The sequence below is a fragment of the Xylocopa sonorina genome, chromosome 9 (assembly GCF_050948175.1).
Source record: "Xylocopa sonorina isolate GNS202 chromosome 9, iyXylSono1_principal, whole genome shotgun sequence".
NCBI classification, from domain to species: Eukaryota; Metazoa; Arthropoda; class Insecta; order Hymenoptera; family Apidae; genus Xylocopa; species Xylocopa sonorina.
In genome coordinates, this window is record NC_135201.1 from 8,996,500 (window position 1) to 9,008,891 (window position 12,392).

Sequence of the window (12,392 nt, forward strand, 5' to 3'; positions counted from 1 at the left end):
TTAAACGACGTGTCCAATTAAAAAAATTCAAACGTTGCTAATAATCCACAGAGAAACATGTTCGTACGTAGATAGAATATTTGGTGGGCGATTTGTCGGTGTTCGCGCGGAGCGTGATCCGCGCATGCGCGAGCCGCGCGTAGTACACACGGCCAATTGTGACGTCACGCGATGTCCGATAACACTTTTGTTGTCGTCGCTCTGTCGTCGTGTGTATCCCACGATTACGCGTGACGCACAGTTCAGTCTGAGACATCGAACGAGTCGCAGGCGAAATACGTGCGATCATTTTGGCGGACATCGCGGAATTTTCTACGCGCAGCCAATTTTCTGCGAGATCGAAGCTACGCCGTTTGAACGTTTGTGATTGGTTAAGCAGAGTATCGGCCCCGCTGCTTGCTGAATCGGTTCTCCGCAAACCTGTCGCACGAGGGAACGTTGCAAAGTGTAGTGAGCGTGCGCACAACGTTACAATTTTGCGTAGCTCGAAAGTGAGTTCCAACCGCTGACTTGCAAACTTGTTAAATCGTCCATCGCTTTCCCTTTTGCCGTTCTACCAGAGTGATTCGTTTGTTATTACAGTTGTTAGAAAACGTATCTTCGTATCCTACGATGTCCTTGTCGATCACAGTAGAGGAAGAATTTCATTCTCGTCCCAAATTTCATTTATCAAGTATTCAGTGAAAGCGCCGTGTGTTCGATAATAATCAGAGGAAAGAAATGTTCGTTAACGTAGAAAAAGTTTCTGGCCGTGGCGCTACATGTGAAACGATAAAAAACGATATTAACGGATTATTAATTGTGTATTGTCACTGATTAATGGGTGAATAATAAAATTGAGTTGCGTCAGAGCCTGTTGCGGGAGTGGGAAAATACGCATCGAACGTGAGATACGTACATATATACATTTCGTAATTTTTTTTTTTTTTTCCTTCGACGGAGAGAATAGAGAGAGGGGGGGAGCGCACGAGCGCTCTCGTTCACGTGAATCGCGTCGGCCTGTCGCGTGGAAAATAAAGCGAACGATGATAATCTCGACGATAACACGCGTAAACGAGTCGAAACGGGAGATAAGTATCGCGAGAGGTAAACGAGAAAGGAGTGTATTGTCAGTGTACACAGCTCGGCTCACCGTCCGCATTTATTTATATTCAACCGTGTAAAAATGCCTGGGTGATTTCTTTTTAGCCGCGCATTCCTTTCAAGGCCCCCGCACACATAGACAGAGAGCGGCCGCGAACGGCAAATGGTGACCCCAACCACCGACCGCGCGCTCTCTCCACTTTGAACGGTTCGATATGGAGTCGCTTGATGCCCAGTTCATTATTCACGCCATACCTTTATCCATTACCGATAGCGGTCGTTACCGAGACTTGTCACCAGAAGCGTAGCGACGATCCTTACAAAGTTGCGCGTCGATACTGCCAAACTCGGCGGGAGATACGGTACGCTTCTTCCTTTTCTTTCTTTCACGCGATTAAAATCGATGGAATCTGCAATCGAAAAGCGACCAGTGATCCATCGAATGCGTAAGTACAGTATTTTAGAGTGAGACGCGTTTAAATTGATCTAATTCCGGCCGAGGTCGAAGCTTCGTTTAATTGCCAAACACTAAGCTACGTGTGATGTAAGATCAGATGTAACGGCATCGAAGTGACGCAGTTTTTCAAATGAAATCCCTCGTGAGAATTGGATGGGATCCAGTGAAATTAGGGGCTAGGAATTATCGCGGCTCTTCCGACATCCCGTCCGGTGGTATCTCGATTGAAATTTCCGATAATAGAAATCCTGAGCGACGTAGACAGAATTTTAACCGGCCACGGTTTCGCCTGGCATTTTTTTCGGCCAGCGCATATTTTCGTCTGGCACAATTTAAGAAGAGGATAATCAAACGTATCCAATTGGACTAATCTCGTTCCGCAATTTGATCCCGCTGCATCGCGCGAGTAATGTTGATACCATTGACAGTTAGGTTGTTTGAAATAACTGTACCGGATAAAAATGACGAGGTAGCAGCGAGGAGGGAAGGTATAACGCGCGAGGGTATAATAAGCGTGTGTACGTGCTATACGTGCACGCGCTATATATACATAGAAGTAAACTTATGGGCTGGAGAAGGGAGAGGACGGCGCGCACGAGTCAGCGACTCCAAAGCGAACTTTACAGGTTAGGTAACGTGTATCCATGGCGATTTTTTCCCCGCGGGGAAAGTTAGCTTAGGCGTACTTGGAGCGTAAAATCGTCTCTCCGTGTACCATCGTTCTCTGCTCTCCGCGGCGCTGTAATTAAGTCATTTTTTCGATGATAATTTCGCGTTCATCCGTTCTGTACCTCTTCTTCTCTCGTCTATTAGGGACAGTACCAGCAGTTATCGAAAGAGCAGCTCCTCGACACCATAATAGAAAAGAACGTGGAAATAAATGCTCGATTCGTTTAAAAAATGACGGGCTGTTCAATCTGTTCACGTACCCACGATCGTTCCGTTGATCAATATTCAGTAGCGAAATAATAAAATCGTTTGGCGGCTAGGATCCTGTAATTCGCTCGTCGTGATTAACGCCGCGCGGCGGCCATTTTGTTGGCTCGCGAAAGTGCCGTAGGCGCCATCTGTCGGCTAATTGGACAATTTATTTTCGTAATTATTTCCGTCCACGTGTGATTCGGGTAGTCATTCGCGGAAATTGTTTTAAGGGAGGCGCTCGCCTTCCTGCTAAACGTTAATTATTCCGTTCGGAAACGCGAATGTGACTCAGATTGTAGGTGGAATATGTAACTATTGGGTAATGAGGCCAGATGCACCGATGCGCCTTGAGTGGATCGTTTTAGGCCTACAGATTTAGCCGCTACGTAGTTCCTTTAATCGACTATTTCGGTGAACAATGTAATTCACGTAATTTCCATGGGTAACCCTGTATAACGCGATTCTCACATAACCGTTCGACTGGTCGATACAATCATCAGGTAGAGAAGATTAAAGTGAAAGAACTTGGAATGGGGCGTGCATAAAATTATGCCGAAAGTAGTATTAAATGTATCATGGTAAAGTTTTCATAAAACAGTCAATAATCGGAATACTTTAAATTTATACATTAAATTATGTCGCTTATTACTTTAGCTGCTAATTCTTTGGACTACAAGAAATGGAGTATCGCGGTAGATCAAGAAAAAGCACAGTGCAGCGTCGTTTATTTTAAATACTATTAAAATAGCCCTATCTGTTTCCTAACGTCTTCCACACGGTGACTTCCTCCCTGGTATTCGATGCATTTTATATAACGCAGAAAAATGCCAGTACTTATCGCGTTATTGATGCACAACTGTACACGAAGACTTAAATACGTACTTGTATATCGCGAGGCTGTCCTGGTAGCAACCTTTTTTACCTTCGCTCGGTAATCGCAATGCTAGATAGTAGAGATTTTCGTTTCTCGATTTAAAAACAGAGCAAATTACACAACGCGATAGAATAACACGTGTGACTAGAAAATTGCGAGTCATTGCTTTACAATTCTGATCGTCTATCTATACGCTTGTCCCTTGAAAATAAAAGATAGATATTGTGTGTGACTCAGACTGGTAACTAATAGTTTATGTCACTTTGTTCGTTTCAGACGCTAAAATGAGATTGGAGGAAGACCTTGTGATCCGTAGGAGCAGACCAACGATGATTTCAGCGAAATACCGTGCGAGGGAGGAACGTCGGCGGTTGCTGAAAATCTCCGCCGGTAAATTGCGGAGGATCGAGGACCCGGAAGCCAGCTTGTGCAGATCGGTTCTCATAAACAACGCAGTCAGGCGGCTGCAACGCGAGAACCGGGACGAAAAAACGAGAAACTACGGGCTATCTGTGGTCACATATCTAAATGATTCCGCCAAAGAGAACAACGTTTCCAGCAACCTTATCGTCGGAGTAACAGACGACGAAACGTCTTCGCGGAAAAGGTATGGAGAAATTTCCAATTATAAGAACACCTCCTTCGCCGTCGCGAAATAGCAAAATGTGTAATTAGACTGTTTCCAGTTCCTTTGCTTCCTCTTTCCAATTTAAATTATAACTCCTGTGGATAAGACCGCAAGATATTCGAAGAGAGTTTTAATGTAAGAGGAATTAAGCGTCCGGGAAGATCGATCGCACGGTAATGCATAGAGGAACACTCGTGCTTTTAACGTAAGGACAGCAGATCTTGTTCGAATCGTTCATATCCATCGCGCAACGGCTTCAGGAACGTTGTCCAATTCTCCTCGCGTAGTAGTCTGCTTATAAATTTTCTATTTCATCCGAATAACGTCGATTCTCTGACAAACGATGTTTCCTCTCTTCGTAGATTGAGTGACGACACGAGAAACGAAGGGATCAATCCGAAACGGCAAAGGCACGACGAACTCGACCTCCAGGACGACGTGTTCAGCGACTTCTACATCCTGCCGCCAACGCCACGGCTGCTCTCTCACATCGACGAGGTTCACGAACCCGAATCCCCGCACCATCATCATCTAGTGTACCCCGAGGATCGCTTAGGCTCCGTAGACGTACGCTCGGCAACGACGATCATCAGCACGAGCACGGCGAACACGACCACGAGCAGCAGCAGCACCAGCACGTCCGCGAGTAGTTGTTGCAACACCATCATGTTCCCTACGGTGTTGGACGACGCCAGCGGTCAGTTGAACGGTGTCGCCAAGTCCAGCGACGTTAGCATGATGGAGGCCTCGGACGTAGTCGACCCGGACAGGATCTGCGACTTCGCGAGGTTCGCGGACTCCGCGAAGAGCCTCGAGGAACGTTTAGTCGAGTTACAGTCGTTGGACGAGCACTTCGACCTGGCGAAATTCGAGAGGAACAACAACCAGAGCTGCGGCAGGGCGTTCCACGATATCCAGACTTTCCACAGTCTGGTGCCCGGGCTGGAAACCTAGAAGGGAGCCCTGTGCCTCGAGCACCTTCCTCTCGTCGTGTCTGGCCAGGCAGAGAAACGCGGCCAGGACGACGACGACGATGCGGATAGATGGCTTCGCGGCACACACGAGGAACCACGGCGAGGATGAACCTGAACTCCAGAGGGTGAACGCTCTGGGGAGTAGCGCCATCTACGGCTCTCCGGCTGGATGCAACGAGTATCGTCGACCGGGTTTTACGACCGATCAAAACAGAGTCTGTCCGATGCACGAGGAACCGCAGAGAACAAACTTTTTCTACTACCGAGGTTTACTTAGTATAAAGTAAAGCTTGTTTCCACGTTTCTTGTGATCCTCGGTCGTTTAGCTGGTGTCAACGATTGAAGACTGTGCGGGAGGATACAACAAAAAAAAAACAAAAAAAAAAAAAAAAAGAAAAAAAAAATAATGGATTTTCACGAATCGAACGCGTTTTCATTTGGGTACAGGATTCGATGAGTGATCGTTGGCTAGAATCGTCAGGTACTTTCGTTGTATACGTAACGAACGATCCGTACCGTAAGACGTTGGGCTGTACGAACGTCTGGTACGACCGAGATGTACCGAAACGAGGATTACGTAATTATAATTTGTATATAGTCCAGTATGCTTTTTCAGAGCACGTTAACGATTATATTATAGAGAAATTTGTAGTGGAAATTACACGGTGAGGAGAGAAAAACAGAGGAAAGGCGCCGAGAAGCATGGTGGTGAATGCCGATGGCAAGACGCGCGCGCGACTGTTGTGTATAAATGCCTTTAGAGTAGCTGTGAATCGATGTAAAAGTGATGCGCGATCGGAATCGAGTGATTTATCACTATCGCGCGATTATGCCACAATGGGCCTTCGACTTTTATTAACCGTATTGTCGTTCCTTGTTTTAAATTATTACCCGCGATTCCCTCGTTAGCTACGAGGCGAGGAAGAACCGATTCTAGGCCTTTGAAGAGTCCCCTTCTGTTCAAGGTGTAATCTTTCTTTCACGAATCACGAACGAGAATGCAATTCGAAGGATGAAAAAAGGATGCTCCGTTAGTTGTAAAAAGCCTTTGTATCCGTTAAAATTATTGTTCCTCCCTTTAGTTATTTTTTAATCTTCCTATTCGGAATGGTATTCGTTGAACGTGTGTGTGGTTTCTCGCGTGGCTTCTTTCTTTTTGTTTTCTTTTTTTTTTTTTTTTTTTTCTTGTTTTTGGTCAATGTTATTCTTCTTACTTCCAAGGACGAAGCTCGTTAGCTTGTACGGATTTGTAATGTTTCAAATTTTGTTACGACGAAATATGCGACTGTGCAATTTGTGTACAGGCTCCTGTGTATAATATATTGTTTTCCAAGGTACGTAATAAGTTCATCTCGCGATAAGGTGTACGTTAACATGGATTCTGTGGACGTTACGCGGTTGCAATAGTCTGTCCCTTCGTTCCGTTTAAGGGTACAATAAATAGGTGAAACAGTGATTCGATCTCGATGGAGGACTCGATCGTTCTGCGTTTCAGTGGTTTCGCAAAACTTGTACCTATCTCTCGAGACAGCTGTGCGAATTTCAAGGCTAATCTATCGTTCGCCTGTTCACAAAAGTGCTAGGAAGGGAATTGGACGATCGACGTAATTGGTGCAACCGCTTTTTCTACCGTTTTACTTAAATCGACTACTTTTGTACGTCTCGCAGGATCGACGGTCTCCACCGGTTCGCACTGAAAGAGCGCATCAATTTGACGAATGATTTAACAAAAGTGTCGGCTACAGATTTTTTGTACAGGACAGTAGAACATACCTCTCGATCCTTTGAGCGTCGTAGCGCTGCGTATAGAATGACCAGCGTCGTGATCGGCGATCGATGCGTCGTGAACATTTTTACCGACTTATCCATCTGGTCAAAGGGAATTGAAAGAAACGAAAATAGCGTGGGAAACGATAGGAAAGTCTCTCGAAGTGTGTCGTGTGTCGAGTCGGAAGGGCCCCAACTCGTTTTCACGAACCCAGGCGCGTCCACACTGTAAATAGCCACGTTAGCACCCCTGAAGTAACTAAGTATAAAATTTCATACGTTGTTTAGGTTTTTAGCACTAGTTATCCGAGATCAGTTACCAATTATACGAACAAATTACAAATAAATTTCAAAAATATTATACCTGGCGTTGGATTCCCCTCGTTACCGTGTCACCTAGTCGCTGAGCAACTTAACCAAGTGGCAGAAAAGTAGATCACGATTAAATAACCACTGCTTATACTTTTTTGGTACTTTTCTTTTTTATTGAGTGTTGCGAATATATACAAAGGATGGCGAACTAATAATAACTATTACATTAGAACCAAATAAACAAAGATTATCATGATAGTATTAACGTGTGTTAATGTTCGTTTAGATAACATAATGTTTCGTAACGGTGTTGTGTGCCGAATTTGAAAGGGATGTTACTTTCACGTCGCATCGACATCCACTCATTTTGTCATTTTATATATTTTATACACATATATAAAATTGCATTTTCTTTGTACACCGCAACGACGTCGCCTCGTAATTTTCGATCCTCGGAGAGAAAAAAAAAGAAAAAAAAAAAGAAGAATGTACGAAATCGAAGGTCGATGTAGCGTCGAAAATTGCTAGTCGAAAGCTGTGTTCAAAAGAAACGCATCCGCCGAACACGTTCGTCAATCTAACCGATCCACAGTCGAACGAATTACGATCGATTTACCAGCTTCCCCTCTAAATGGAAATGAACTTCCGTTCCTCCTTCAAACGCGATAAAGTAGAATTTAGGGAATAAGTAACTACCACCTCATTAGTATCTTTTTTTTTTTATTTTTTTTTTCTCGTTTTCTTAACTTTTTAAAAATGTTTTTAAATAGTAACGCATTATCATTTTTTCTATAATAAACGAATCGTGATCGTGATATCATAGTTTGCTCTCGCCATGGCGCAAGTAAAATTTCAGGCATGAATCAGTCGGTGTTACGATTTGTGCGTTGAAATCGCGACAGTACGGATTCGTCCGTTTCGAAATAGAGCTAAGACTCGGAATAGACGTGATTTACTCGAGGCAGATAGAAAATCTTGTAAAAAAATGTGAACACGTTTTCCACGCTCGTCGATCGTGCTCGCAAATATCTTGTTCGACTCGCAGGTCGTAGAACTGTCCGCGAACGATTTCCTCGTAACGAACTAAATTTTCCTCCGATCCTGATACGTCCATCCGATCACGTTGCACTAGTGGTGGAGTTAAATAAGTGAAATATTATTCTGCTTAGGAGATAAGAAAAGAAACCCAACGATACAGACCGATTCCCATCGCAACAGTCTTCGCACGATATTATATCGATGGATCTCGCGGATACCAGGGTATCGTGCAAAATTATTAGTTGAGAAACAGCTGATCGATGTATCCTGTACAGTCGGCGTCTGAGATCCTCTGAAATCCAATTTTCATTCCCAACATCTAGGGATGTTATCGAAAATCTATCATCCACTCCCCTTTCTCCTTGTTTCTCTTCTTTTATTATTATTTTTGTCTCAACTTATTGCTTCTCCCCTCCCCTCCCCCCTCTCTTTTCATTGCTAACAGCGACCTCGATTTTCCATTTCGCGTAATAAAATATCCTTCTTCCGTTTAATTAAATCGATTCATCGATCGGCGTACTCGAGTTCTCGTCGGTTTTTTAATCTGCTCTCGTTTGCCGTTTCACCTCCGAAAAATATTTCTTTGTCTTCGCAGGAATCTGTCGAATGATTTTCCTTTTCAACTTTCAAACGGGGATACTTAAAACCCTGAAACGTGAAGAGAACGGTTCCTTTCGGAATTTTTACGCGAATATTCTTGATCGAGGTTCCCCCGTGTGCCGCCAGTGGTATGATACACACGTATTTACCATTATTTGAATTTACTGCTCTCATTTTATCGCGCGATTATTTTTACGCGCGAGTAAAACGATCGAAATAAAGATTTCGAATGAAAAATGAATCGAAAGATCGCGCACTCGACTATGTTACAAAAAAAAAAAAAGAAAGAAAGAAAAAATCATTCGACAATTTCTGCTTCTCGTCTGACTACAATAATTACACTTTTCTTTTGATCACAAAAATAGAATTCTTAAAACTTAAACTCAGTTCACTTTCTCGCATTCTATTTATCTTACTCTCTCTCTCTCTCTCTCTCTCTCTTTCTCTCTTTCGTTCCCCGTTTCCATTCTTTCTCTCTCGTTCTCCTTCCCCCCTACTTTTACACTTCCGGCGCGTATCTCGCGCGGACACCACCGAGGAGTATGCAGTTGGCGTTGACAAACTATTTTAAATCGCGTCAGCGACTCGACACGACTCGATCGAAGTTTTAATTAATACAATACGTTCACGCTACCTAAAGCGGTTCGCCATCTATCGCTAAGAAAAAAAAAGAAAAGAGAAGAAAAGAAGAACGTCGCGTGTACCAAGGTCGATTCTCATTGTTGCGATAAATATTTTTACAATTAAACAACTAATTGACACAATCACGATGTACAAACGTAAAGAAGCGTGGACGATCGACGATAAGACGGGTTCGAGCGATTATTTCAACGGTCATGCTGCTCTAATCGTACTGTTCTCGGTACATTGTCGTAGCATGCATCGCAAAACGCAAGATGGCGCGCGGTGGTCACGATTAACGTTCACGTGAACTCAATTTCAGGGGGGTAAAAGGTGTATTTCAAACGCAAAACTGTAACTGACATACACAGGCTTACATAATCATCGAGATACACAGTTAAATGTAGAGCTGTTACGTTAAAAAGAGGGAACAAGAAAGGAAAAAAAAGAGGAGAAGAAGAAGAAGAAGAAGAAGAAGAAAATTCATGCACTCGAACGGAAGGAACGATTATCCGTCGTCTACTCTCGGATCGCTTAACTCGCAAAGGGCGTGTTAACAATGAAATCATCGTAATCATTATTCTACAGTAACGAACGTTACCCTTCGTCTTGGCTATATAGAAGAAAAACTACGAAAACGAGGTGAAAGGGTTGAGACTTCTTTTAGCGACGGGCATAATATGTTCTACGTAAGGAAATAAATAAGGACGAGACATCGATTCAGACCAAATCACTGCTCCGTGGGTACAAATTACATCCCCACCGTGTATCTAAACATGCTTTCTTTTTTTGTTTTTTTTTTTTGTTTTTTTCAGGCAATAGCCTTTCCTGTTCTCGCTTTCCTTTCCCGACTCAAAAGATTATAAAAAGGAAACAAAAAAGAAAAAAGAGAAAAAGTAGTAAACGAAGACATAAAAATCACGAACTCGCCGGCAACGTTACTCCCGCTAAACCGACGAGCCACGTACGTATAGATTTCGAAATCTAATAATTCGACACGCACTGCACACAGCTCAGTAAATATTCATCTCGCGATAGTAAACGGCACCGTTCGCTAATAACAATAATTACATTGATCGTCGGTTATCTATCTCGATCTCGCTGATTTCGCTTCTCTAGCTCGATATATATATATTTATATTTATATTCATATTTATAATATATATATATATAGATATATCAAAAATATCCTTAATAAAATAGAGCATTTTTAATATGTATAACGTACCATCTCGCTAGTACTCGTTCCTATTATAATTTCATTCACTGTCTATGCATAATATGGATATACAGATTGTACAAGCGCGCGCGCGCGCGCTTCTACAATCTGTATATTTATTTATAACTCCTAGTATTATATATATTTTAATGTACATATATAATACCCATTGCCGACATTCTTTCCTATCGTTTGCCCGCACGTGCGCCACATAATCGTGGATTGTTACCGCGTGCGATGTGTACCGTACATATGTAGAAGTATGTGTGTGTGTATGTGTGTGTGTGTGTGTATGTGCACTCGTTGTACGTGTCGCCACGTGAACATTTTCCAGATTAGATTTCGCACACCTCGAGCTCCTGGCCTTTTCGCTGCGCGGCTTAAACGACACAATGTCTCGACTACTTATGCGTTACATTGAAATATATTCTCGTCGCAGGATACGGTTCGAACATCGCAGCGTATCTCAATTCGATAGGTACTCTAGATTCACGATCATGATTTTAACTGATTCTTGGTTACACAATTTTTCAATTATTCTCGAACTCTAATCCGTTTGTTTCAGTTTCCTCGACAGAAGGTTCCCTGGTTTAATACTAAAGCGAGTCCACTCATTCGTGCGATACAAAAGCTAGCTATTCGTCGATCATCTTCCTCTACCACTCTCTGTTTAATTGTTTCCGGGGCACAGCCGACAATTGTGAATTTCACGCAGAATAATGGACACGCGTGACCCCTTCCCCATCGAGCCGCTTCTCATCTTTTACAAATATGATTCTCGTGAAGTCGTTAACTAGTGCGCAAGATGAACAACGATTAAACAATAGCTACATGTTTGAAAGGAATATAAATAGAAAATGAAGCTAATTGAACAGCGGATAAAGCGCGAATAAAAAGCGTTGAGTATTTCGTTGACTTTTGGATAGGAAACGACTCTACGGTTCCGCGTTAAAAAAAATATCAACAAGTCAACAGTCGTTACAAATAGAAGTAACGAGGAAAGGAAAAAAAATCAATTTCTTATCGAATCGAACGCGAACTTAATCTAGATTCGCATGATCTTCGTTTCTAATTCCTAGTCAAGATAGTTGGTTCAGATTCGAAATTTCATTTGCTCTTCTACTATTTACAATCGATCACATATCCGTCTCTTTAAGGCAGTAATAATCCGACCCCAAATTCGCGTGCCAAGGAAAGTTTCTCCCTCTAACAATCGAACACTTTTTCAATTCATTTACTTTTCTTTTCTTTTTCACGTGGCGACCTCGTGTACAAAGAACGAAGAAAAAGAAGAAGAAGAAGAAGAAGAAGAAGGAGGAGAAGAAGAAAACGGACTCTGTGCCTCTCTCTCTCTCTCTCTCTCGCTCTCTCACTCCTTCAGTCTTTCACTCCTTCGCCCAGCAATCTTTCTCTCTTCTTTGCTATCTCTTTTGAAAAAGAATTTTGAAATCTCAAACCTCTCTCGTGTTCGCGATCGTATGACACGATTAATAAAGGAATCCTGCACGACGATTAAATTCGCCGTGATGTATAATAGCGGTTGAATCGTTCGTAATGAAATAATAATAATTAATAATATAATAATAATAATAATAATAATAATAATAATAATAATAATAATATTAGTTACGAGCTATAGAAATAATTATCAGTTATGTACAATGCAATATAATGATATTACAGTAACGTAATAAATAAGCTCGAGGCGTACAAGTCTACACCTACAGAAGTGTATTTATCGATTCGTATGATAACGTCTAGCTTTCTTGCTTAATGATTGCCCCCTGGTTAATAAGAATTAATTACAAGTCGTCGGTATGCTCCTTTCCGGTGAACAGATCGAAATATATAAATTTTTTTCTAACGTATTGTACAATTAAATCTCTTCGGGTGTTTTT

At 42.3% G+C, this 12,392-nt stretch overlaps 1 protein-coding gene across 3 annotated transcripts in view; it reads left to right on the top strand.

Annotated features, from left to right (window-relative positions):
• LOC143427015 (uncharacterized) overlaps window positions 1–5,170 on the top strand; it is a 57,751-nt gene extending 52,581 nt beyond the window's left edge. The window contains exons 1-3 of one of the 3 annotated variants that reach the window (XM_076900806.1): window positions 401–491; window positions 3,612–3,942; window positions 4,326–5,168. In XM_076900806.1, coding sequence (XP_076756921.1) covers window positions 3,620–3,942; window positions 4,326–4,917 — 915 coding nt within the window. In that variant the 5' untranslated portion in view covers window positions 401–491; window positions 3,612–3,619 and the 3' untranslated portion in view covers window positions 4,918–5,168. Of the gene's footprint in view, window positions 1–400; window positions 492–3,611; window positions 3,943–4,325 lie in introns of those variants that run through there. The other 2 variants (XM_076900804.1, XM_076900805.1) reach the window with 2 other exon arrangements.
• The last annotated feature ends 7,222 nt before the right edge of the window (window positions 5,171–12,392 follow it).